The sequence below is a fragment of the Fusarium musae genome, chromosome 9, assembly GCF_019915245.1.
Source record: "Fusarium musae strain F31 chromosome 9, whole genome shotgun sequence".
Lineage (NCBI taxonomy): Eukaryota > Fungi > Ascomycota > Sordariomycetes > Hypocreales > Nectriaceae > Fusarium > Fusarium musae.
Genome location: NC_058395.1, coordinates 2,442,260 through 2,468,470, shown reverse-complemented (window position 1 = coordinate 2,468,470; position 26,211 = coordinate 2,442,260). Strand labels below are relative to the sequence as shown.

At 49.6% G+C, this 26,211-nt stretch overlaps 7 protein-coding genes across 7 annotated transcripts; 2 read left to right on the top strand and 5 right to left on the bottom strand.

Moving 5' to 3' along the window:
* Positions 1–245: 245 nt before the first annotated feature.
* Positions 246–1,106, top strand: J7337_012003 (uncharacterized protein; the record flags this gene model as incomplete). Its single annotated transcript, XM_044829536.1, has 1 exon — positions 246–1,106. One exon carries the CDS (start codon positions 246–248, stop codon positions 1,104–1,106), a length of 861 nt encoding a protein of 286 aa, XP_044676211.1.
* Positions 1,107–4,311: 3,205 nt separating this feature from the next.
* Positions 4,312–6,788, top strand: J7337_012002 (uncharacterized protein; the record flags this gene model as incomplete). Its single annotated transcript, XM_044829535.1, has 5 exons — positions 4,312–4,449; positions 4,546–5,316; positions 5,372–5,694; positions 5,739–6,092; positions 6,140–6,788. The coding sequence occupies 5 exons, from the start codon at positions 4,312–4,314 to the stop codon at positions 6,786–6,788; spliced, it is 2,235 nt and encodes a 744-aa protein (XP_044676210.1).
* Positions 6,789–7,094: 306 nt separating this feature from the next.
* J7337_012001 (uncharacterized protein) lies at positions 7,095–7,912 on the bottom strand (the record flags this gene model as incomplete). The annotated part of the gene is made up of 2 exons (XM_044829534.1): positions 7,095–7,629; positions 7,677–7,912. 2 exons carry the CDS (start codon positions 7,910–7,912, stop codon positions 7,095–7,097), a joined length of 771 nt encoding a protein of 256 aa, XP_044676209.1.
* A 222-nt stretch (positions 7,913–8,134) lies between these two features.
* On the bottom strand, positions 8,135–8,614 carry J7337_012000 (uncharacterized protein; the record flags this gene model as incomplete). The annotated part of the gene is made up of 2 exons (XM_044829533.1): positions 8,135–8,361; positions 8,410–8,614. The coding sequence occupies 2 exons, from the start codon at positions 8,612–8,614 to the stop codon at positions 8,135–8,137; spliced, it is 432 nt and encodes a 143-aa protein (XP_044676208.1).
* Positions 8,615–9,032: 418 nt separating this feature from the next.
* Positions 9,033–15,635, bottom strand: J7337_011999 (uncharacterized protein; the record flags this gene model as incomplete). The annotated part of the gene is made up of 3 exons (XM_044829532.1): positions 9,033–14,524; positions 14,573–15,553; positions 15,620–15,635. The coding sequence occupies 3 exons, from the start codon at positions 15,633–15,635 to the stop codon at positions 9,033–9,035; spliced, it is 6,489 nt and encodes a 2,162-aa protein (XP_044676207.1).
* A 967-nt stretch (positions 15,636–16,602) lies between these two features.
* Positions 16,603–19,132, bottom strand: J7337_011998 (uncharacterized protein; the record flags this gene model as incomplete). The annotated part of the gene is made up of 9 exons (XM_044829531.1): positions 16,603–16,839; positions 16,898–17,084; positions 17,141–17,193; positions 17,307–17,375; positions 17,437–18,068; positions 18,119–18,154; positions 18,260–18,583; positions 18,769–18,906; positions 18,955–19,132. The coding sequence occupies 9 exons, from the start codon at positions 19,130–19,132 to the stop codon at positions 16,603–16,605; spliced, it is 1,854 nt and encodes a 617-aa protein (XP_044676206.1).
* Positions 19,133–19,994: 862 nt separating this feature from the next.
* Positions 19,995–26,211, bottom strand: J7337_011997 (uncharacterized protein; the record flags this gene model as incomplete). Its single annotated transcript, XM_044829530.1, has 2 exons — positions 19,995–25,958; positions 26,026–26,211. 2 exons carry the CDS (start codon positions 26,209–26,211, stop codon positions 19,995–19,997), a joined length of 6,150 nt encoding a protein of 2,049 aa, XP_044676205.1.

Below are 26,211 nucleotides of genomic sequence, written 5' to 3'. Positions count from 1 at the left end.
CAAGCATGTTGTTTTGTTAGTGTTGAATGAAGGAAGAGGTTCAGCTCATTTCCACCATGGCTTAATGTGGTGTCGGTGACGGCGCTATGTTCAATAGCCCAGGTACAGAGCGATAGTTTATCCAATTAGTGGTAATTATTGCAAAAAGAATAAACAAGAAAGGAGTCTAGATTTAAGAATAAACATAGACTTAATTCCTGTCTCTTGTCCCTTATTCTTTTTTCGTCGGTTCAAACTTCATCACCATGAGATTCACTCACCCTGCACTCCTACTGGCGCTGTGCCAGCTTGCTTCAGCATCGCCATGCAAGCCCTCTTCATCAGTCATTTCCAGTGCGCATACGACCACTGATAATGAGTCCGCATCATCTGCGACTGAAACATCGACTGTGATCTCTGGGGAAACAGGCTCGTATACTGTCTCTCATGATACGACGCTGACTGCTTTCGAGACCGCATCAACCTCCGACTTGTCAGTCTCTACAACTTTGGTATCAACTTCGAGTGCAGAGCCTACAACTACGCTCGACGCGACAACAGATTTGTCAACAACCACTTTTGATAGCGAGGCGTCTGCTACACTCATCTCGACTACCACTGCTGAGGCTTCGACCACCACATCAGCAGAACCCGAAATCCCATCCAACCGCGTCCTCAACCCCGGCTTCGAGGACGCCTTAGTCTACCCCTGGGAATCCATGGCCGGATCGCTATCCAAAATATCATCTGGAGTCCACAGCGGCAGTCAAGCCGGAGCCTTCAGCGGCAACACCCCCATGAGTGCAATACAGGGCGTGAGACAGTTCATCGAACCGACCTGGATCACACCCGGCAAGGGCTACAAGTTCTCCGCCTGGGTGAAGCTTACAATGACTGTTGGCTGTGGTTCCCCCACAATAGTTTGTGGTCACGGCATGGGACAAGGCGCGACAAGTCTCGGCGGGACCATCGAGCAGACTGGGGACTATTCTTTGGTGAGTGTGACGTGTTCTTGGACGCAGGCGCAGTGGGAGGCTAGGCCGAGTGTGCAGATTAGGGGTTACTGTACGGGACTTTCTTTCTTTGTGGACGATGCGTCTCTGAAGGAGGTTGAGACGCTGGGGTAAGAGTGAGAATGTCTTGGGAGGAAGGGAACGGGGAAGACGAGAGCGATTGCAGTATTTATTTCGACTGTTCGAGGTTTAATATATAGATAAGGACAGAGCGGCATCAAACGCAAGTTGCTGCCGAGTAACATAGGCTTTATATAGATTGTATATACCAAGAATGCACCAGCCAGAACATGGACCTAGACATTGAGTACCACAGTGACTACCGCCGGAACGGCTCATACTGGCCAGTTTGGGGATTGTATATACTAATGAAACTAGAAGAAGAGCTCAATGAAGTATTGAAGCTCTTGTAAGTTCGGTTAGTCCGTGGACGATGATGCGCTAGCGTAGGAGGTCTTCTCAGCTGGTAGTAGTGTAGAGGAGGCGGATACTGTATGTAAGACTGAGTTCTGTAAGGGGACTGAGAGTAATGATAGCAAGGTCCGCGATTCCTGAGATTTGCATAGGAAGGAAGATATTCCAGTGGCTGTGGGTATTTCGGAGGTGTCCGAGGTGGCTGATACTGAGGAGGGGGCTTTGAAGGAGTGACGATGACGGTTTCAACATCTGTTAGATCCTCTGATGAAACTGTAGCTAGTTGCCTTGGATGGAATGTGTTAAGGAGAAGTGTGACGAGGAAGATAAATCCTGCGTCGAAGACATAGAAGTAGATTTCTGTTGCTTGAAGGATGCCCAGAGGACCAGTGGCGTACTCGATTACTCGATAGACTGAGCGAGCGATTACGAGCCCGCAGACGATGTAAAGAACGATAATCCATCTCTTCCAAGGTATGGTCATATTAAAACTCCTGCGAGATGGGTTATCAATAATGCGGCTGTGCACGATGTGCAATACAGATGTGAAGAAGCCGAAGAAGTAGACCTGAAAAGCCAGGCCACCAATAATGATAAGCTGAGCTGTTCTTTGCTGACTGATTGAATTGGCATTGATCAAGATGCCAGCACCTATATCATGTGAGTATACGATCAAGACGGGAAAGGCAATCTTACCAGTGAATTGTGCTGCCAGAGAGACCACGTCGCCAAAGATGAAGACCCTAGGGATGACTTTGACAGGGACGAGTGAATAGATATCTGCATCCAGAGAAATGATGATTTTGCTGAGAATCATATAGATACTCGCAGTAATCAAACTCGGACCCAAAAGAAACGCAAAGGTCTGGATCGCATAAGGAACGAAAGCCCAATCTGGTGACTCAGAAGCTGATATAGCACGACATGCATATCCAGCAGCCTCAACTACAAAAGTCAGTCTCCAGCTTCTTTCAGAATCACATCTTCATTCTAAAAATAGGTTTAACTCACCAGCACAACCCATAAGAAATGGTATGAAAAACCAAGTCCTACATCGTATTATCTGCAACAAACCCACCACCGTCGAAGCAGAAAACAAAGCAAGAGCAACGAGAGAAAGAATAAACGAAGGATTATAATGGTACAGCTCGACTGCTGCCATGGTGTGAGTAAAGCCTTCAAGACTGGCCCGTGAGTTTGGAGGTAAAACAAAATGACATTTTTTCGAGACAGGCTTTGATGTTTGGTCTCGGAAGGGTTGTTTAAGGCTTTATTCCCCCGGAAAAAGCTATTAATAACCTTGATATTGGGTTGTTTGTGATTATCTGGGGGTGTTGATGAATGCGGATGGGTTGCTGTTTGCGGGTGGCTCCACTGGCTGGATGCAGATGATTATGTCTCACCTCGACCACGTTTTGTGGTGGTGAGACAGACGATATAGCGAAGATTACTGGATGTCTTTCTATATGCATAAAGGCCAAGAACAATTAGTTTTTGATTACAAGGGATAGAGTTGTGTGCACCTGAACCGGCGTTTTATTCTTGAGCTTGCGGGTAGAGCCGAGATTTGTCTTCGATCATCGCGAGATAAGGTCTTTGGTTTATTACTATGGAGTGGGACTTGGGAGTAGCTGCAGAGCTAATGGATCTCGATCGATGACTCGATAGGTCTTGTTCATGTCCATTACAAGATAACTCTTGGCATCGTGAGGTCATGGAGATAAGGATGCCGAGATTTGTTTTTGCTGATGCTGGCGAACCTCTCTGACGGTGAATGAGGTTGAAGTGCGGTAGGACTCGTACAATAAAATATTGGGAGCTACCTATCTTGTGCATTCTCATACAAAATACAAATACCTGGGTTGTCATGGTGCTGTGCATAATATGCATGCCTGGGCATTTTGAGTTTCCGAACAGATAGCCAAGGTAACATTGAGAACAAGGGGAACGCAGGGGGTGCTGGCAAAGTTTATTGTATACATATGTAGAACTTGGAAACTTTATAGCTTATTGGGATAGAAAGAAATGTAGTATTCATCGAATGACAATATGGTATCATGGAGATACCCTGACGATATTAACAGCTAGGTTTTGGCACCTAGACATTTGTCAAGAATCTTGAATTGGCCCAGGAAATGATTGGTCAAGATGCAGATGCTGAAGTAAATTGAAACAACTGTATGTAGTTATTGAGCTTATTGGAACATCAAAAGATAATGAAGTGATCGTGAAGGTTGGAAGTAGTTAGCGAAGTGCATGGGTTAATCGTATACGGAAGAATCCCAGAGCTTATCTGCGGATCTTAAGATCTCGGGTATCGTGGCATTGAACACAGATGGCCCTGGCATGCTTTTTGAGTAGAAGAATATGTGATTCATTATGAGACTCAATAATTCCGCATAAATTGCAGCTCCAATACCGTCCAAAAGTTGAATCGGAATGGGCATTGTCGTCTCTTGTTCAATGGCACTCAGTTCCATCAAGCACGTCTTAAACCCGAGCCATACCCGACGTGCCTGATCCTTTCCCCAAACAGCAAAGCGTGAAAAAGAGGCTGGCTGAGTGATGTCAGAAACAAGACTAAGCATCGCCCCCCATCGAATCACATCCCAGCATGGGAAAATATCTCAACCTGTCTCTGGCTTATCGATCCGATCCTCAGGGAGGCTTGTCAACTCCACGATCGAGATATTGCCTGCCTTAGCGGCTCCCCCTTGTACACACAAACTCACACTCCGCATTCAACGTCCCCTACGCCAAAGACACACCGCGCTGAATGTACCTGTAGCGCCAAGTGCACGTCCAGGGGACTGTCGCACCCTTGGACAGCGTTGATCAGTTAACTAACGTAACGTAGCTAAGGTAAACGAGAATACCACCACCGCGGAACTGGGAGGGGCACGTCATGCCGTACAAGACTCTGCTTCCTGCACCTGATACTTCGGGTGATCCTGACCCCCAGGATCAAGATACACGGGTTGCTAGGCGGAGGCGGGCAAACAGGCCTAACGCCTGCGAGAACTGCCGCCTGAAAAAAGCCCGTGTAAGTCACCCCTTGTTTCTCTTAAATACCTTACCTGCTTGTTGTGCCCAAGTTTCCCGTATAGCATGTCTGACCCACTGCTGATGCTGTGCCCAGTGTGATGGTAAGAGACCAAGCTGCTCCAAGTGCGAGAAATGGGGAACGGCGTGCGTCTACAGTGTCGACCACCTCGGAAATGTCGAGCGTGAACTCAGAGAGCATCGTGATATTCTCGAGTTCCTGCTGTCGCTCCCCGAAGATGAAGCCCTCGCTGCACACAGACAGCTTAGAAGTACGAGTAACCTTTCCGATGCGCTGTCGTCGTTGCAGGGGAGTATGCATGGCAGGCTTCAGCCCTCCGGTATACGAACTGCGCAGGCCATGTCGCCGCCGACGTCGTCAGGTCTCGAGTTTGAGCTGACGGTCCGGCATGGCATGGCGTATCCTACCTTGTTTCCCCTGGACCTACCGTCCTTGAGCGCCGATCCTAGACTGAAACCTGTTCAGCGCTCGTCTCAAGGGCTTTTGCTCGATGGGTCGTCGCCGTCTGACACAATGTCCCCGTCGACATCATCCAGCAATGAGCAGTCTGTACACACACCGAATCCCCAACCGCTTGAACGTCCACGCATTAATCAAAAGGAAGACGTCGCTGGCCCTCATCGGGAAAAGTATTGTGATGAGAGGTTACACCAACTGCAGATTGGGTACTGGACTGGCGTGTCCATTGACGACGAAGTCGCTGCCAGCGCCATCTCACTGTACCTGCAGGGCAATCACTCCATATTCGGGCTCTTCGACCCCGACCTTTTTATACACGACCTCGTTCACCGCCGCCATCAATACTGCTCACCTTTTCTGGTGAATGCCCTGCTGGCCCACGCCTGTGTAGGTTGCCACTCGCCACATGTTATCATCTTAGACTGATGTTGATCCACCGTAGCAAGCTTACTCTGTGATTGACGAAGCTGTCGGCGCTTTGAGCCAGGACTTTATGAGAGATGCGGGCGTACTATGGCGCGCTGAGCGATCTTCAGACTCATTAGTCAACGTCGCTGCCATTCTCATGCTCAGCGTCAGTTGCCATCTCGAGCAATCCAGCGTTTCGAGCAATGATCTTCTTGATGATGGGCGCGCAATGGCCGAGCGGTTAAAGCTCTTCGGCATACCGCACACACCAGAAAACGCAGCCTCATTCGATAGCTTAGACCCCGACACCAAACGTGCAATGGCCCATACAGCCTGGGGAGCATACAGCTACCTAACGTACGTACCCTCCTCCCCATTCCGACGTCGCACTAACACCTCAGACTAAACACATTCTGGGTCCCAACCAAACCCATCGCCTTCCCACCGATGTTTCCCGTCCCCGGACGGAGCAGTGAGGACACGATAGATGAAAGGTTAGCAGTTCACTGGCCGCCACACTTCATCCCTGACTATGCAGGAAAAACGTTTCAAGCGCTATGTGAGCTCTGGACTATAATGCAGGAAGTCATAGCGGTTTACTTTGCGCATCACGGTGATGCTGGTGCTGCTTCGATGAGGATTCCTCTGGCGTTTGTGGAGGCCAAGTACCAGAAGATACTGACATTTACGGATTCGTTGCCGCCGGAGATGTCGATTGATCCGGGGAATATGCCAGATCATGTTTTGGCGTTCAAGTACGTTATGCGCCTCAATGTTGGCGAACAAGACTGACGATGTACAGCATTTTACTACATGTTGCTATTACGCACCTGTTTCACACATTTATCATGGATCCAAGCAATCAGAATTTAAACCCGACGTTGTTGAAGTCCCCCAAAGCAGCACTGCGAGCATCAACAAACCAGCTCCAACGTCTCATCCTCATCAGCCGTCTCTACCATCCCCACGCTCACTCCCTTAGCGTTCTGAGCTCGGCAGTCGTGCACGTCAGCAACACCATAATTCGCGATGCCGCCCTGCGTAACCATTCCATCCAAGCCCCCAGTCTCAGCAAAAAGCATCGACGACGAGGAAGTTTTGAAGAAGCACACTGGCACTTCTACTTCCTCGTGTGTCTAGCAGCCTGTCAAGATCTAGGTGCTTGCTTCCCCGTTTGCGAGCCCATTGGCAAGGGGCTTTTGGCCATGGCTATGAGAGATGGGAGTATGACAGCCGCTGAAGCAAATAAGCTCATGCGTGCGTTGGAAGCGCCGAAGCAGGTTGTGACGCCTAGTAAAGACGAGAGTGGTACGTTTGGAAGTTGGGTTTTGGATTTTGATCTTGAGGCTTCGAAGCCTGGTGATGGACATATTAGAAACTTGGCTGCTCAGTTTGAGGAGTTGAGTATGCATAATGAGTTTACGGAGGGGGGAGATTTTGTTGTGGAATAACGGATACATGGGTAATGAATACGATTGATACCCCCGGCCTTTGAGCCAACGAGATAGGAACCACGAGAACATAAAAGCAAGGCGAATACGGACATTTTGGTAACTTACTCTAAGCATAACATGAATTGGAGTATCTATAGCCATACCTTGAATCTTACAATGAGATAAGAAGGATATTCCTCTGTCCAATATGAAGAGATTTTGACAACTGTGACAAACTGGCTACGTAGAAATCATGATCTAGATTGGCATCTATAATTTCAAATGTTCTATTTACACAAACAACAAAGTACGCAGTCATCAGAACTAACAGCATCCACCACCATGATCATGGCTATGCTCATGAGCCTTCTCAGCATCCCTCTCACTCAACCCCTCCGCCTCCTTACTAACACAACTAACATGAAAAGCCGCCAACTTGACTAGTCCCGGAATCTCCCTCAACAGCGCAATATTCTCCTTAAAATCATCCGTCTCCCGAAACTTCTGATGCGCCTCCACACTCGGCCATCCAATAAACGCCGCCATCATACTCCCCGTCTTGCCCTCCTCTCCACGAATAGGCACGTCGTTCTCGACACTCCACCCGTAGCTGATGCCACGCCAGTCGCGCGATGTCTTTAGTGCTACGCCGGTGAATTCTTCGAGACGACGGGTTGCTGTGGCGCGGGATGCGACGTCGTAGTCTGGGGGGAAGAATGCGAGTAGGACTTCTGTTACAGGGGAGGAATCTTTGTCGAGGACGTCTTCTGGCGGGAAGGGGGTAAGGGTGACGTGTTTGTTGATGGATTTTGAAAAGTCCACGATGGGCTTGAGAGATTCAATGATAGGGCCGTGATCACTGAAATGTATTAGCAGTATTCAAAGAATAAGCAAGTCTAGACTTACGCGGTCTTGGGATAATTCTCGTGATCCTCCAAAGTCTCCCAGTCAAGAAACAACCATAGTGTAGAAGGATTCTCAACCTCAACACCAGTATAAACTCGCCGAGCACCGGGCTGTTTCAACGCTGTCTCAAGGACATTTTGATAAGTCTTTGCCGCAGCTGATTCATCAAACACATTGACTCCCTCGTTGAGAGTAACGTATGAGAATTCCGTCACGTTTTGGATTTTGGAAGCCATTTTGAGAAAGATTTTGTGAGGAAAGGGTATATGATACGAGTATGATGTTGATGTATGAGGAGGGGTAAATAAGGTGATAGCATCTGGTGGGGTCGAACACGTGCTACTTCCGTTAACCCGCATGGGACAAGGGAAGCTATCGCCTCGTTGATATGATCGAGTCAGGTCAACGCTTCAAGGGTAAATAGATATAAAGATACTGAAATAGTTATAGTCATTTTTTCAATCATTCTTGGAGCCACTGGCTTCTCCCCCATTCTGCGCCTTAAACTCATTGATAGCCTTCTCCGTAACTCTCATCGCCTCCAGCCCAACAGGAGCACCGAGATAAATCATCGACTGCAACACCGCCTCTCGAATCTCAATCTCCGTCAAACCATTCCGCATAGCTCCCTTTGTATGCAACGTCAATTCCGGCCATGCCTTTTGCGCCGTCAAAAACGCCAACGCTATTAAACCCGTCAGAATTACTAATTTGATATAATCGCATCACTTACTGAGAAGGCTTCTCTGCTTTCTATCAAGACCAGGCCGAGTCCATACGTTTCCCCAGGCGTATTCTGTGATGAGCTCTTGTGCGGGTTTCCAGTATTCGTTGTCGAGACTTGCGACTGCTTTGGAGACGTATTCTTCGCCGAGAACTTCACCGCGGACCTTGAGGCCCTTTTTGAAACCTTCGCTGAATTCTTGGTTTTGAGACATGATCTGAGATTGTGGAGTGAATGTAGGATGTTGAGGCCAAGAGGGTTGAACTGTCGTTGATGTTATATACTTTAAAGACGGAGGTCCTTCTCCGTGTCCGGGGACTCCGCAACCGGAGCAGCCGGCTGTGAACGGCGGGACCGGTTATTGAACGTGTAACTCGGAATGATGTTTCACTCAATGCAGCTTCAACAAAACCCCATGAATCATTTATTTAAAAAAAGAAAGAAGCCGTATGACTGACAAGACGCAAAATCATCAGTTTCATAAAAATAACGATCAATCAGGAATATTACATATAAAGGAACGAATTTATAGCAGTAAAGCGTGTTTCTCACTGCATCATTGAACATGTGTAAACTAAAGTGAATTATATAAAAGACAAGAATGCCATTACTCCAAGCAACTAGAACCCATATTACACGTTTGTCTCCGAAGTGGAATAAGCACAACTATCAGCATCATCCTCCATTCCCATCTCAACCCTCCAATCTTCAGGCGCGCACCAAACATCCAATGCATCCTCATTCACCTCAGCCTCATCCAAGCCAGCCCAGGCCCCGAGGTCCAAGATATCTCCCACATCATAAGAAGAAGAAGACACCGAGATCAATTGCTTCACCTTGGATGTGATCTCCTCAAGGTAGTCCATGTTCTGCTCCAGATGCCATGAGTAATCCTGCCCAACGGATGCATACCCGCTCCTCAGGAATTGAAGCTGGTCTAAGTAGAAGGCGACTGCTTCATCTTGTGATCCTGGAGAGGTCAAGTCGTCATCCCATGTCGCAGCATCCTTGAGCATGAGGAATCTAACGTCAATAGCCGAGGTGCGGTGGCCTAGACTCTCGTGCATAGATGCTAGAAGTCTCATGCAACTCATCGCCATAGGATGGTTGGCTCCATATACATCCTTGAGGTTATAGCTGATATCCTCGAGGAGAGTGAACGCCGTGTTGTGTTCTCCACAGGCGAAATGAACCTCTGCGAGTCGCTTACCAATGGCGATGGTGGTTGTGGGCTCGAGGTTGAAGTCGTAGTGGTCGCGTGAGTTCCATAGAAGTTCAAGAATGCGCTGGTTGATGGTTAGTAGAGATACTTCGAATAGATGAGGGTTACTGACCTTGAGAGTGATGTAGTCATTCTGCTTGCCAGCGATACTGAGGATGCAGGTGAGGTGGCTAACACTCAAGACGCTCAAGTCAATGTCAGAAGTGTAGCTCATGGCCAAGACTCCCAACTGCGTAGCCAGCTCTTCGATCAGACCACGTAGAGAAACATCGACTTCGATCTCAGAGATCTTGTAGAGTAATGTACTCAACTTGAGAAGTATCAGGGCAGAGGAGCTATCGTCGCTATCGGCTCCACTTTCACTGTACTCGAACACCCACTGAGACAGGTAGAAACAAGCCTTATGAGAACCAGCATCGCCTAGTTGCTGAATGAGTCCAAAGGCATCGTCCAACAGCGACGCGGAAATGTCGTGTTCGGAAGATGAAGCAAGGATGGCCTGGAAGAGATGATATGTTGAGCTACCTTTGCCCTCTGGCCGATCCAGCATGCGGCAGAACAGTTTCCACAATTCGTCCTGAATGCCACTCGCCTCGGAGCGCAAATGGTAAGCTTCTAGATGCTGGATCAATCGTGAACCAGTAGTCAAGAGATTGCCAAGCTGGTCATTTTGCTGGCCAGCTCGAAGCCACGCCTCATAAAGAGCCGTCTCGGCAACGACTCGCATCAAGATGTCATCAAAGAGGCTTTCCGTCTTCTTCCTGGACAGTTCCTCCATAGCATACACAAGAACCAGGCATCTTCTGTCATAAGTCACAGAACGTTTGTGCTTATTCTCGAGGTACGCTTGTCCACAGAGACCTTGAGGTTGTTGCGATCGCGCAATTTCGGAGCGAATCGTCTGCAAGAAGGCCAGGTTTCCATGGCTAACTCCAAGGAGCTTGTACATGGTGCTAAAGTGTTCGGCGAGATGGAATAGCTTCCTGGGATTCGTCTCCTTCTTCAAAACTCCTAGGATGACCTCTTCCAAGGTGACTGTGGCTTGCTTCTTGTTCTCAACAGTGAGATTCACTACCCAGAAGTCGATGACCTTCTTCAAGCTTGAGATGCTGCGCTCATGACCGTAGCCGTGCTTCTTGGCGCATTGCCTCCAAGACTTGATGAGGATGGTCTCTGCTCTATCGTGGAGAAGAGGTTTGCTCGACATGAGAACACTCAATCGCTCCTCAATGATGTGTAGAATCTCGATAAATGCATCATCCGAGCCCGACAGACCCAGGCAGATCTCGTTCAGCTCATCGTAGATATCGACAGCCTCGCGAAGAGTCGTGTCATCCATCTCAAGAAGCTTGGTCAGTTCAAGCGATGCCTTGAGGTACCAAATATCTTGTCGTCCCAGATCTGACAGCATAATTGTTCTTAGCTTGCGAGCCAACCGCACGGCGATGGAAACACTGCCAACCGAGAGTAGCGTCTGTGAGTAGCCGATATAAATTTCGAATCCGCGTGCAGCGTCCATTGACACATGGTGTCGCAGGTCGGCGTAGTATGACCACAAGCGCTCGTACCGACGGAGAAGAATCGTGTAGCTTTCTCGCTTGCCCTTACCTCTCTGGCTCTTGCACAGAGCAAGGAGACCCTCGATGAGGACAATGATCGAAGCGACATCATCTTCATCTGGCTCCTCATCGAAGCAATCACAAATGTCATCGTCATCTTCAATAACGGTGCCGAGATGAAGGCTTAGACGGACAATTGCGGCAGCCACGTGAAGTGTGAATGAGTGAGAGTGGCCCAAGTGAGTCCTGCAATCGCCAACAATAGACTTCCAAAATTCCAGAGCCTCAAGATGCAAGCCGGCATCTTCAAGAGCTCCAGAAAGGATCAGGGCGATGTCTTGGCTGGAAGACTGCCAGAGAAGCACGCTAGACTTGCAGCACTTGACGATGGACTTGATCAAGATATCTCCTTGAGTGGCCTGCTCAGTCAACTTGTACATCTGAGCCATGATGATCGCAATCTCAACGCGCTCGCGAGTGAAAGTCTTGGGAAGATGCAGGTGTCCTCCATCTACAAGGACTTGTGGCCAGAGAACTTCAAGACTCTTGCGACAGATGCTGATAGCTGCTTTCCACTCCTTGCGCGAGCGATGTAAATGAGCTAGATCTCTGCATAAAAAGACCGTATCTGACCCAATATCTCCGTGACCATGGGTGCTATGGAGAATACTGTCGAGGATGTTGAGCCACAAAAAGTCTTCGATCGGGTTCTTGACACCCTTGTAGCAGACAATAAGCGCAGAGTAAACTTGCAGCATTTCGTCAAAGTGGTCATGAGAAGGTAGCTGATGGATCTCATAGAGAACTCGAAGGATGCTCAGTGCTTCCTGATTCTTCTCGAGTCGCAGAAGAAGCTGTGCAATCTCTCTGAGGTTGACTAGCGTGGTCACTTCGCACCGGCGGTCGGTTGTCACGAACCTGGAGACAGAAGTCCAGAATGACACCAGTGTTGTGCTAGCTTCCTTCTCTAGAGACAAGTCACGCAACTTAGTCGCCAACTGCAGAGTTACAGAGGTGAACGCCACCAAAATGGCACTATGGTTATTGTTCTCCTTGTTCAGCTGACCTTGGAGAAGACTCCATAGCTGCTGAAGGGCACCCTTGGAAGCACTTGACATACCGCGGTCCTGGTAATGTCGAACAATGCGAGTAATAGCGGAGAGTGCTGCATCTGTCCACGTCTCCAAAGTAGGCGCAGCATCGAAGACATCTTGGCACAGCTGTTGCGCAGCAGCCATATCGTCAGCGTGCTCAAGCGCATCAATAAGCACGTGGAATAGATCAAGAGTCTTGCTTGCAAAAAGACCTCTGGTTCTGCAGCACGCAACATACATGTCGTGCAGAATCTCAGCGGCCTCAGCGAAGCGCATCTCCGCCTTGTATAACTCTGCGAGCCTCTGAGCGACGGCAAGTGTCTGATCATGGCTCTCTCCGAGCTCAGCCCTCAGGACACGCCAGAGGTACTTGTAGACCTTGGAGCTCTTGGAAGACAGTGTCGTGTGCGGTTTGACCAGGGACATGATGTACTTGGCACCAGCAGTAGCTTGGGGGCTGGGGTCTTCGAAGGTGAGAATAGCTGCTTCAAAGGCTTCTACCAACCTCTCGATACTAATGGTGTGGCGAAGATCCGAATGGGCAAGATTGATCAATGTTTGGATCACAGACTTGGCATTTGCACCAAACGCGGCCTTTCGCAGGGAAAGAATCCTCGTCAATTGCTTGTTCGTTGTGATACAATCGCCTTCAGATCTGAGGAAGTGCCACTCAGCCAAGGCCATCAAGACCGAATCAGACATCTTTGAGGATACATCGGCGGGGAGATGTCGCGAGAGCTTCTCTGACGAAGAAAGAGACTTCTCGTAGTGCTCATACCAATTCCTGGCGGCATAAACCATCAGCGGATCGAAGTCCTTGTACGAAGCTGCAGTAGCCCATTGAGTCTGGGACACGTTCTGGAAGACGATATCGACTTTGTCTTGCTGAAGGTGCTTCTTCGCGTGCTCAAGACAGTCAATCGCTACCCTTCGATGAGCCAGGTTAAGGGATAAAGCAATCTTGCCATGGATAGCAAGATGATGCATCTTAGCTTGGACAACAGAGTCGACAAATTGGATGCGACCGCTGCGAATGGTGATGATGCTGGCAAGAGGAGAGTTGGAGCTCACGGACCGGCCGGAACGGATTCTTCTGAGCCAGTTACTCATAGTGACAGAGCCGTAGCGCTCCATCTCATCAACCTGGATAGCTCGCTTTCCGACCAGAAGCCACGAAAGAAGGGACTGCATATCGGGGTTTGAGTAGTCAATCTTGAGAAGCATGCTGTCAAGAATGCCCTGGACGGTCTTGGGTGTTTTGCAGATGATGTCTGTCATACGACCCAGGTCATGCTCGGCTTCCAGGAGGCGAAGGATGAGCTTAGCTTCCAGAAGGGACGTCCACTGGCGTTCAGCGATGTGCTTCTGCAGCTCCCTCTTCATTTCAGCTGAGAGAAATGAGAGTATAGCAGAGGTCGAGAGCGCCATCTGCATGAAAGAGCGGGCATTTCTGCGAATATCCATGCGAGACAGAGTGTAGATCTGAGTGCCAGAAATGGATCTCGCTGAATCGGCATCAGCCAATGCAAGACATCTAATATTATCACACTTGGAAGTAAGTGCCTGGAGCTTGGCGAGAAACTTGGAGGAGCTATCAGTGCCATGACTGTCAATGGTGTTGATCACAATGGCAACGTTTCCACTGGCCTTGGAGCAGCGATCCCCAAGAAGTTCCCACAATAGGTCCTCTGTCTTCTCAGCTGACTCGGTTTCGCTGCGTTTCCTGACAGTGTTGATCGCATCCAGCAAGCCAGTGTCGCCGATGGACTGGTCGAGAAGCTGGAAAAGCAATGCTTTGAGCAGGCGAACGGATGAAGAGCCCTGTGTCGCAGACGTGACTGATGCGCGAAGTAGCTTCGCATCCAGAGACAAAGACAGTTGTAAACGCTCGATGATGTTGGAGACGAGCTCTTGTTCTCCATAGCCAGCGTCTCCAGCGACAAGTAATAGTCTAGAGGGTGTCTTGAAGAACTGAACGACGATAGGCTCAACGCAGTCGAAGACAAAGGAATGTCCATGTTTGCTTCCATGGTGGCCTCGAGAGAAACCGTGGTTGCAATGTCCATGCCCGTTCAGCCAGTCCTGCACGGGGCCATGACAGGTCCCAAGCGAACCGTCGGAACTACCCTTGAGCGACAGGATCCAGAGTTCTTCGCACGCTGAATGCGCAGCCAGAGACAATGAAGCCAGGTCTGCCTCAAAATATTGCTCGATCTGAAGGATAAGCGACGACGAGGTGCGGGAACCGGCTGCAGAGACGTTAGTATACATGAATTATGGTAGCGTTGAGGACTCACCTTTGTTGATCTCATCCAAAATGTCAATGAATCCCAAACAAATCTGCTGCAACGACTGAAGCACCTTGGGCAAACAGCTATAAAGCTTATCCGACGAAACGCCCTCGGGCACCGAAGCTCTCACATGCTGAATTGTAACACTAGCTCGATGGAAAACCGCAAGCAAGTTATCCAGCGCCGTGCTAGCACTGGTAAGCTTTCCCTGCATTGAAAGCGCAAGCTCGCAGCTGGAGTAGAACATGGAGGCCACGCTCTCAGCATCAGATCCATGGTTCTTCATAAGCGCGACGAAATCCGCGATGCGCTCGGCTGAAGACTGGACTTGCTTCAGACGTCTGTCCACAAGACTCCATTGATGAGGCACGAGTCTCATGCGCGTCTTGTCAATGAGGTCAAAGACGTGATGAATTGTAACGCGCTCTCGTGTAGCTGGAAGTGTGCATGTCATGCGCAGCTCTCGGAGAGAACTATAAGCTCTAACCATGCAATCTTCTGTGGAAAGCGCTTTATTGGATTGACTGCTCACAGCACGTCGTCCAATAAAACTACCAGAAGTAGTTGTAGTTTCACTAGACATTGTGCGTCTTGTAGATAGAGGCTGCGAGTCATTGCGACTGTTGCGCTTTGGCAAGCTGATATGAACTCTTCGGATCGTGGTGCTATCGGCATCGTTCTTGACAAAACTGTTATCAGAGCCTTGAGAGCCATGGCTCACGTCTCTGTTCTGCTGTCCTGAGATGGATCTGCGACCTTGGGGACGTAATGGTGCTGTTCGAAGTCGCCTGTCTAAAACAGTGTCGATGGTGAGGTCTGCTTCTGAAGTGTCGACCTCATCGTCGAAGACAAGATGTGAATCTTGTACTGGCTGGAAATTTTCTTCGCTGTGTTCAGAGCCTTCTGAGGGTGACTCCGGACCAAGCTCTGTGATGTCTACCAAGGGCTCTGCAACCTTTGGGAGTTGCGGCGCAACTTCTTCTGCTTCTACCAAAAGAGTTAGCATTAATTGCTGTGCTCAATGTCAATTGAAGATCAGTTGTGGTTACTTACGAGGAGATTGCAGCATCGCGACGACTCTGTTGCTGTCTTGCAACCTCAGTCACTTGAACTCTTGGTGATATGATACCTCAACTTCTGTAGACTAAAATGTGATTGTAGAATTCTTGAAGTAAAAGAGCGAGAAGTGAATGAATGAACTGGGGAATGGAGAATGAGCATGCGCAAAGCTGCAAGGAAGCCAGTCACTTGCATCGCTTTATCGAAACAGGCATCGGAGTCAATTCCTCGTAACGCAGCCACTCTATTCATGCTTATTTTTCGATAGTTCCATTTCAGCTGCATCTTGTTCTGTCTAGACTGGTCTGGGTGCGGAGGGGGGCTAGCAATCGGGTGTAAGTCGCACATGTACTGTGCTTGGTATCGCACACGGAGTACGAGACACGCGGCATCGATAGCGCTCCCTTGGGCGTTACAGGGGATTCATCCCCTGAAGTTCGCGTGCTGCGCAGCCTAAGTTAGTCTACTGCGCTAGATTAGTGCGCTAATGCAGTCCCAGGGTCTTTTCAGCAGACGCCTCTCAATTAACCCCGCCATCAAAGCAACACTCCGACCGGAGGCTGGAATCAATATTTTCAGCTCTCGAGTTCTCCAGATCAATAAGACTTCGGAAAGACAGCATTCCGCACTCAGGGCCTCGATCTAGAAGTCGCAGTCACAGTCACATTCGGGGTTCGCCGAGGCATAGGTAGTTTCCATTTCCTGTCGTAGTCACGAGCATGGTGAGGTTCCAGTCCTCTCATGGTCGAGACAATACGTCGGTAAGCTCCTCGAGTTTCGAGCTCTGTAATCGCATCTTTTATGTCAAGTTCTCAGCTGTGACTTACAATGTGAGCTGCTGATCAAGCAAGTAGTACGTTTGCAATAGCCCATACGGATGTGACAGGAGGACTTGGCTGCGTTTATTACCTCGAGCTATGAGATTCATGATAGTGTAAACCGATTATATGAAACCTATTTGCTAGCTAATATCTGGCTCATTCGGGTCTCTGGGCTAGATCCTCATTAACCAACTCGATCGCTTTCTCTTCGCTTGGCCCTTCCTCATCATCATCAGCCACACGCATAGCGTCTAGGAGAGTTCGCCCAACATCATTATCGCCCCAGCAATTCCACCCCCAGCATATGTTCTCGAAGGACTTATCAAGGAGGGCCTGAAATAACAGGCAGGACTCGCGGTTCAACGGATACAATTCCCGTTCCATGGACATGGCCTGCACAACATTTTAGCACTCGACAATTACAATACATTCTGGTAGTCCTTTCACTTACAGGCGTGCTGTTGGGGTTTTCGTACTTGTAGAAAAGGGCGGGTGCAAGCCATGTGTACTGGCTTTGTCTAATCCAATCCTCATTCCATCCTTCGAGGGTTGGATACTGAATTTCTGTCTCGACGACCACTGTACAGCCTTGGTGACCATTTGCATGCTCAGCGAGACGTTTAACAAAAGCTTCGTATCTGCTCAGGGTTAGCCAATCGTAGTCTCAGTCAAGGGTATCTCACAACTCGCCCACCTCATCATAACTGTGTTGGTGTCAGGCGTGCCGAGCACAAGATTATTAGCGACCTGCGAAGAATTTGGATCTCCTTGGATAAGTCCCCCATAACTGAACGCCGATCTATGAAGCCACTGCTGTTATCAGCATCGTATGTGAGAATCTGAAGAGAAAGGCTGCTTACCTCTGCAACTCTTCTTTTCTTCGCGTCGGCAGCCGTCGGGTAATAGCCAGGATATAGGTCCGATAAAGCCTGGAAGTGTCAGAACAAGCAGCACCGCATCTAAAGGAAGCCTCGAGAGAGTGCCACGTACCAAGTTCGCAGAATACCCGCCAGCAGCCACGCATTTGTCCTGAGTTGGGTTTCTCGGGCGGTTTCTCGCGCCATCTATCGAAAGATTGTTGACCTCAGTTCTTGTTCGCAGTGTGTGTGGGCGGCATCTGCCCAGCCGCCCGTTAAGGTCCAGAGCAGACTGCTGCGGAGGGGCTTCGTATTTCGGTTGCCAAAATGGTTTACCATCGACAGCGTAACGAAGGAAATGCCGTACTGGTAGGTCCACAGCGATACTGTAAAGGCCTGCCGGATGCGTGTCAAGAGATCTCCATCCGATAGCGGACCAGTCCGCCGCACCGTTGGTGGCATTGACAGTAAACTCATCGTCGATAAAGACATTATCGATAGTAAGTTGAGGTCTGAACTTGAGACGAGTCGTATCAACAACACGCTGCACTACGCCCAACACTTCTTCCTTCAGAAGCTTGCGTTGCTCAGTTGTCAGAAGGTTCACGTCAGGGTAGTCTCTGCTTTTTGTGTAGTTCAATCCCACAATGATCCTGAACCCGGCTGCGAATATACCTGTGATTTCAGGTGGAATTACAGCATCCCAATAGCGACCAAAGAAGTCTTTTGCTGCTAGCTTATCGCCTTGTGACCTTCGGAGTATCTCTATAATCTGAATCAGTGCAAGTCTGATGCAAGACCAATATATGACTTACCAGCCCAAACGCGAAATAGTTCAATGCAGTCGTCCCCTTTGAATATGTGAGACATCGACCCGAAAAGCTTTGTATACAGCCTGTTCTCATCCACTGAACTTTGGACGCCCGCGACAGTCCAGCAGCGAAATCTAAGCAGACCCCCCCTGTCATTCTGAAGGGCTGCAAATTGGTCTTCTAGAGTCTTCTTGGGCTTTTTCGCAGTGGTTTTTGCAATGCGGCTCCGGATTCTGCGATATTCCATATACAAATCATAATCTTCCTCATAGTCAAAGCTCGTACCGTTCATACGCTTGTGAATCTCTTCGAGCCGTATGAAGCAGTCCCCTACCTGCTGCCCCGACTCAGGTTTGCCCTGTGCCAGATACACAAACCGATGTTGGTCGTCATGTAATGGCTGAGCCCTAGAGCGGCCACGATAGAGGAGCAGTTTGTATGGCTTGAAGACGACCTTGATACCATTAGCTGGGTAATCAAGCACGCCAAATCAATACTTACAGGACCCGGCACGAATTCGCCATATCTTTTCATTATAGTGTGTTTACCGTAATAGTTTTTGAAGCCGAGAATATCATTTGCTCTGAGTGGAAATGGCGGACACGGCAAAAAGTCATAAGTTTCGCCAGTTGGTATGAAGGCTACACACACACTTGTTGGTACACGGATTGCTTTGCCGGGGAGGTCATGCTTACCATCATATCGAAGAGGCTCGTGAGGTCCCAATAAAAGTCCAGTGTATGTTTGAGTGGCTATCGGTGCATTATTCAGTGCGTAGCCTATTCGTGAATCTGTAAGAACGAGTACGTGACGAACTCAACCAGGAGCACTTGACTTACACTCATTCGGCTCCCTATCTTCTGGCAGCTCATCGACAACAGGAATGCCACCACGAAATCTCTGTCGCCGAGGATTATTCGTTTCATACCATTCCATTTCTTTCTTCTCCTTACTTATTTTCTTATTAAGTATGCCTGGGCCTTTCCTTTCATCTTGGCTGTCGTCTTCGGAGTTCATCTTTTCGCGTTGACTGGTTGAAGATGGAAAGGACAGTGTGACGTGGTAAAGCTGCTGCTCACGGTAATGAAAACTGAAGATACTAATATCGGGTTTGCAATACGGCGTTGCAAGATCTTGGATACTCAAATGCGCGTACAGGGTGCAAGTGCTAACAATCGAGGCCTCTGATGTTCAAGAAGTCAAAGTTCCATCATTTGACAGGACAGCAATGTACCTCGAGGGAAGAACCCTAGCATGTCGAGACCCTTACTGACCAGAGAGGGGGAGAAGAGTTACACGGCATGGGTCCAGACATCGATAGTTTGCGAAGCTGCAGCTCAAAGCTCGCCACACACCCGGGGTGTAGAGAGAGGAGGATACGACCAGGGTGCAGGAAACCGGGCTTGCTGAAACAGACGCACTATCAAATCGTAGACTATTCAGGTCTAGAGCGGAAAGTATTGATCACAGGTCCAGAGATATCGCCTTCGGGCTCCCGGCACACTATCGTCCTACCTGGGCCACCCGGTGGGTTTTCTCCGACCTAGACGGCCCATGGCTGATTTCTCAATAATCTGCTTTCATCCGCTAGCTCAATACCAAGGTGAGGATTCTATCTGTCTACGGCTGCCCTTGTGATGGCGTTGTTACTCAATGTGCGGCATAATCCAAGCAGCTTGGTGGTGCAGTTAATAATGACTATGAACTGCCATACAAGAGGACATATGTTGAGTGATTCGAACATTAAGCGAATTATGATTCAAATGCATTAAAGAAAGACTAGCTGGCTGAGAAATGTAAAACACCTACAAATCTATAACAGGGTAGAAAATGAAACCGGCCAAAGTAGAGAACATGGCCAGGACAACAGCAAATATCTTTAGTTGCAGAACACTGTTGGAGGACCAATGTAAAAGCGCTGAGGATCGTTCAAGATGACATCGGGTACATTATCACCAATCCCCTTGTAGGCTTTCTGCACCTTGAGGCTCTCCGCGTCTGTGCCACCATGGGCCAAGCTGATGAAGCTATTGAGGATACCTTGACGGTATGGCTTGGTCAATGGGGGCTTAGGAGCAGCAGCCTCTCTTGCCTCTCCGGCTTCTGTCAGTAAGATTGTGTCCATAGGAGGCTTCTCCCTCTTTGCCTCGGGTTCCATGCCCATAGCCCCCTTGACGCGAGACCACTTAACGCTGTCTCTAGCATTTGTGTGGTCGAGATAGCGAACGGACTTCTTGACCTTTTCAGGTCTCCATGGCGGGGCATCGTGGTTTTGTGGCATGGACTTGAACACGGGAATGGACTGCTCAGGGGCAGCGGGTGGTGGTGGTATCAGAGTCGCACCAACGAGATGAGAGACTGTTGGAGGCATTTTATCAGGTCTCATGTAGTCCGCTGTGTTCTCAGAGTAAGGACCCCAGTAGTTGGCTGGTAGTTGATCTTCAACCTTGGCTACTTCGCGGAAAGGAACGATCTTATCTTCCTTGACGTTCCGAACTTTGACGCCCAGCGTTGATTTGATCTTTGAAGAGTCACCTGTGTCTTTCTTCATCTGCATGGGTCTGCTGATAATAGAATTGCCACTGTACTGAGTACCAGGACGGCCCTCAACCCCAATGGAGTTCGTTGGTACCGCACTTCGAACTGAAAATATGAAGTTGTCGCTGCGGACCTGCCAACGCTCCTTGTCAGAAGCCACCTTATTGCCCGAAGTTTTGCTGACAGTGTCACTCTTCTTCTTGTCATCTCCAAGAAGACCAGACACAGCTGTGAACGTGTGAGGATTCACAATAGCGTTGTTGTTGTCCCGTCTATCACCTCCTTCCTGTAGCACGAGATCCATGAGCTCACGTAGGCTGATTGCCCTCTTGCCCTCGGACGATCCAGAGCCAAAGCTGACAGTAAAGCTTACAACCGACAGATCAAAGTGCACACTGCCGTGGATTGGTGGTCCTTCAAGGTGTAGAGAAGCTCCAACGTTGACAGAGATCTTCTTCCTGAAGCGCCAGACCCTGATCTCGTAATACACGCCTGCAGATACTGCCATATCAGCCATGTAGTGCAAAGGCTTGAGGGTGACGAGGAAGTCAGCGTGCGCATCAAAATGAGCACCTAGAGGGCCAGCAGAGAAGACAGCCTGAAGCATTCCTCCTGCCATAACAGCTCCTGGTGTAATGGCTGCGTATGCATTACCAGTGACTCTGAGGTTTGAACTGAGCGTCCACGAGATACCCAATCGCTGTGGACGAGGGTAATGCGCCGGGACTTGGTACATAGGATGATAACCACCAAAACTGACGACCCAGTCGCCTGAATGTGGGTTATTCTTGCCAAACCAACTTCTGATGGCAAATCCACCGGAGGGACGGCAATCCTTGTTGAGGATGAAGGAGGTGGGATTGATAAGGCCGTCCACTGAGAGTTCGCCATTGACAAGGTCGAGCTTGCCAACCACAGATAGATCAATGAGGACAAGAGCTTTATCAGGACTAGCACGTCGAGGAAGAGTAGCTGTTGCACGAGCAATCAAGCCAATGTCGGTCTGGTTGGGCCCAAGAGCCACTGTTGCAACAGCACGCATATCGATAGCCTCGCAAGCTCGAATGACAAGACCGAGTGCCAACCAAATGGAGCCCATACTAGGTGTCACGAAAGCATCAGGGCCCGTCAGCGACTTGATAGCCTGGTTCATGTTGAAGCCTCCTTGTTGTTCGAAACCCTGGATGAGTGGGAATGTGGACAATTGCTCCACGGCAGGTAGCCGGAGACGGGAGTTGTATCCAAAGCCAGCCATAAGACCACGAACCTCTGCCCAACCCATCGTGAAAATGAGTCCTTCCATCATAGCATATATGAAGAAGGAATCGTATTCTGGTGTACCTGTTGCGGCGTTGGCTGGAACTTGCTCATAGGAGCCAAGGGCCGCGATAGAAAAGGTGCTCAATGAGATAGCAACACCTCCAAAGTACGCTTTGGTGCCGGGCTTGTGGTGAAAAGCACCTGCGATCTGAATGGGCATGCGACTGAACGACATGTCAAATCCCTCGATCTCTACATCAATTGGGACATGAAGGATGTCGTGAAGACCGTGGATCTGTTTGGAGTCGAGTCTAACGACAAGATTGAGGCCCTGGATACCAGCACTTATGGGTCCGATGAGAACACTGGCATCAAGATGGATGCGCAAGACGCCTCCCTCGTAAGACAACGAGATACCCGAGAGAGTGAGAGGCCCCTTCTTCTTCGCAAGCGCAGCAGTGGTCGCCGGCGCGCCACCACTGGGTGTAGTTGCTTCTGTGGATGGCTTCTTCTCCTCGACTGGAGCAGGGGTGGCCTTGGAGCCAGGAGTGACTGCACCTGCTGGGGTTGTCTTCTTCTTCTCCTTCTTGTCCTGGCCAAAGACGTGGTCGAGGAAGACGCCCTGGCTACCGACAAGACGGAAGTGGAAACCTTCAGCCAATTCTTTGTCCTCAGGTCTCATCTTAAATGGCTGTTTCTGGAACATCTCGTGGCTTCCGTTCAGAGTGCTGATATCCTCCTGTGTGAACATGGTGTTGACCCAGAGGAACTCGAGGGCATCAAACGGTATGTCCAAGTTTCCGAGAATCGGCAGCTTTGAAATAGAAGGTAGAGGTCCCAAGGAAACGCGTATCATTCTCTTGATGGGTGAGGGTTTATCTGTCTTTCCGGTGATAGGAACCAGCTGAGCAAACTGAACATTGAGCATGCCAAACTTGAGCTCTGCACCAAACACGAGATGTGACTTTGCACCATCCAGCCGAGTCACGACAACATTAAACTTGTCGTCACCAGAGTTGGATGTTTTGAACGTTGTTCCAGTGACAAAGCCTGGCAGGATGTCTAGGACTTCTTGACCCAAGAGCTTCTGCACAGCGTCACCGAGTGTGAACTCCTTAGACGCCTGGCCAGCCGCTGTTATTTCTTTATGCAATCCAGCTGTGAGAATCCAAGTATTGGTACCTTTACGTTCGAACTTTGTCTCCAGTAGAATATTGGAGATCTTGAGGTTCGCTTCGAACTTAACCTGAGTTGCCTGTCCTTTGCCAGCCGTGATTTCGAAGCCAATGCGCTGCAGCTCAATACTCTCCAGAATAGACATAGCATGCGTCTTCTCTTCGCCTGCGGCGAACAGAGAGTGCAAAGCTGTCATTGGGATGTGCGATGCATGCGCGCGGAATGAGACTTCGCTCTCCTGTGACGAATACGTTATCATGGCCTCCAGCGATGGCGGAGGATCACCTTCTTTGAAAGGCACGAGGGTAATAGATCCATCAAGAACGGCATTGAAAATCTTGGAATCGAAGAAGTAGTTGACTTCGAAGCCCAGCATAGTATGCTCGATCTGTAGAGACGGTATCTTCGATGGGTCTGAGACGGCCGAACTCTCTGTTGGTTTCCCAATCAAAGCTTCAAGACGGCCACTGACGCGCAAGCTCTTATTAGAGACATATAGATCAGCCTTTGTGATCTCAGTAGGTACACCAAACGGCAGATGGTGAACCAAGCTACTGTCGAGGTAACGTAGCGACATGTATGGTTCTGATGGATCAAGGTAGGAGAACTGTTCCCATCGCTCGTAGTCAAGATAGTACTGCAGCGGAGGATTCCCTTGTCCCATTACATTGCCAATACCACTAAACTCGCACTCGCCTGAGAATTCGCCAGTGCCTTTCGTCCACGTGAATTCCATTGTGAAGACTGAATGCTTGTCCTCGGGAACAAGCACTTGCATAGAAGCTTCGAGCTCAAGACGCATGCCGGCAAGAGTTGTACCGCCGTTCGGGTTGTTCAGAAGAGTGACAGTCACCCTTCTCCAATATATATGAGACGTGCTGGTATTTTGGGCCTTGGATTGATGACCGGTATTGAGAAGAACCTTCTCCAAGTCGTCAAGGGCAGTACCTACTTCGGTACAGCTCTTCTTGATCCACTCTTTGAGTGCTCCCCACTGAAGCGCTTTCGAGTAGCAGACGAAGAACACATTGATGTGATCTTCTCCTATCGTCGCATACATGCCCATCGCACGCTTCTCGCCCTTGATGTCTGGCTCCGCAGCGATAGTGAGCTCTCCGAGAGTGAAGGCATCTCCCCAAGGACCAGAGGATGGTGATACAGTCCTCTTGGCAACAACAGACATGGGAGGGATGTGATCATTCCAACCAGAGAGGTATTTGTTCAGCAAACTCCCAATTTTGCCGTCGAGATTGACAGAGGCCTCAAGTCGAACACAACATTTAGATCCTGGACCTGGAATATACCACATCGCGTTGCGGGCTGGCGTACCAGCTAAAGCACCAAATTTGATTGTGGTTTCTTTAAGCAACATCTTGAGCCAAGGCTTGGGGTTGATATGGGCCACTGCACAAAGGTCGGCAAGATTCTCGAATCCACCATTGGAAGGACTGACTTCCAGACCCAGAAGTAGATGGCCTGGGTACCGATCAATACCAGTACGAGTGGTAATACTGATGTCTTTTGAGGTGTGGAAGAAGCCCGTCTCAAACTCGTCGTTGAGCACTTTCGCATCAGTAGAGAACACAAGCGGAGCGCTGTTTGCATCTTTGGATACCTTGACCCTGAAACCGGTCATTTCGAGAGATTTGCCATCCGAGCCAAGTTTCAAGTTGACATCCGCATTCTGAAGATAAGATGCATTTTCGTCAAGTTTCCAAGCTGCACCAAAATCTCGTCTCAAAGGATCGCTCAACGACAGCGGAAACTCGCTGATGTTAGCCTTGATCGCTTCCAAGGAAGTCTCAAAGATAATGGGTCCAGACGAAGTCAGAAATGCTTGAGTGCCGGTGTCCGGAGTTGAGAAGACGATGTGGTCAGACGGGACGGTACCAGCGCTGATACCTGGCGTTGCACTGCGGATCTGAGTTGATTGACCAGTCGCTGCGAGCATGTATTGGTCTTTGAGGGGAATGAGCTGTTGCGGTGGGGGAGGCAAGCCTGGCGCGCTTGTCACTGGGTTCGTGATGGGTACAGCAGCAGAGCCGCTTGGGGCTGAGGCTGGTGGTAGAACCTTGGGCTCACTCGACACTGGAGGAGGCACAGCTGGGTTTGTGATGGGTGTCACGGCTGGGACAGCAGGAGCTGAAGTTGGTGGCAAGACCTTTGGCTCACTCAATACCGGAGCAGCCACAGGTAGAGTTGCGACATCTCCAGGATGCTGAACAGCTGGGATGCCTGGGACTGAGGATGGTGGTGGGATATTTTGCCCAACCGACGCTGGAGGAGCCGCAGGGCCAGCAGGAGGACTTGTCAGTCTTGGGTCTCCTGCCGTGAATGGAGGCAATACTCCGCTTGGTGCCTGCCCGCTTCCTCCCGTTGGAGCTGTGGTGGGCAAGCTGGTAGGTGGACCACCAGAACCAATCGTCCCAGGCTTGTCCCCTCCGGTCTGCCCAGGGAGTACAGGTCTGTCACCAGCAGAAGGCGATGCTGATCCAGCAGCTGTCTGTGTACCAGAAGACGCATAACGAGACCCTCCAGATGGAGCCCGAGGTCGCTTGTCAGCATCACCAGCTCTTCCTATCACCGGCCGTCCATGGCCAAGTGATCGTCTACCCGGTTTGGCACGATGCGGACCGTCATCGCGCGGCTCATCATCTTCCAGCCATTTCTTGACTTGACGATGCCTGTGTCGCTGACGATGGTTATGCCCAGAATGATCATCAAAATCGGCATCTAATGAGGCATGGTCCTGTTTACGCTTGACTGTAGAGCGTGTCCAGTCCCTCTCACCAAAGAAGCGACCAGGAGTGCTCACGACTCTGATACCACCACCAGCTTCTGCACTTGTATTCTCATCAGAGTCTGAGCTCTTTGAAGTTATAGACTAATGAAGCTCAATTAATTAATGTTTGCGACTTTAGGATGAGTTAACTTACACGAGTCTTGAGCGTTACCAGCCTGCCAGGCTTGTGAAGCAAGCTGCCTCGTCCAACTAACGTCGAAGCAATAAGCTCATCGGCGCTGAACACAAATGTCTTGTCTACCAGAGTTTCTTGCTGATCTGGTAGTGAAGGCGGCCATTTGTCGCTGGCTGACCGTCTCCCATGAACGTGGTGGGCCAT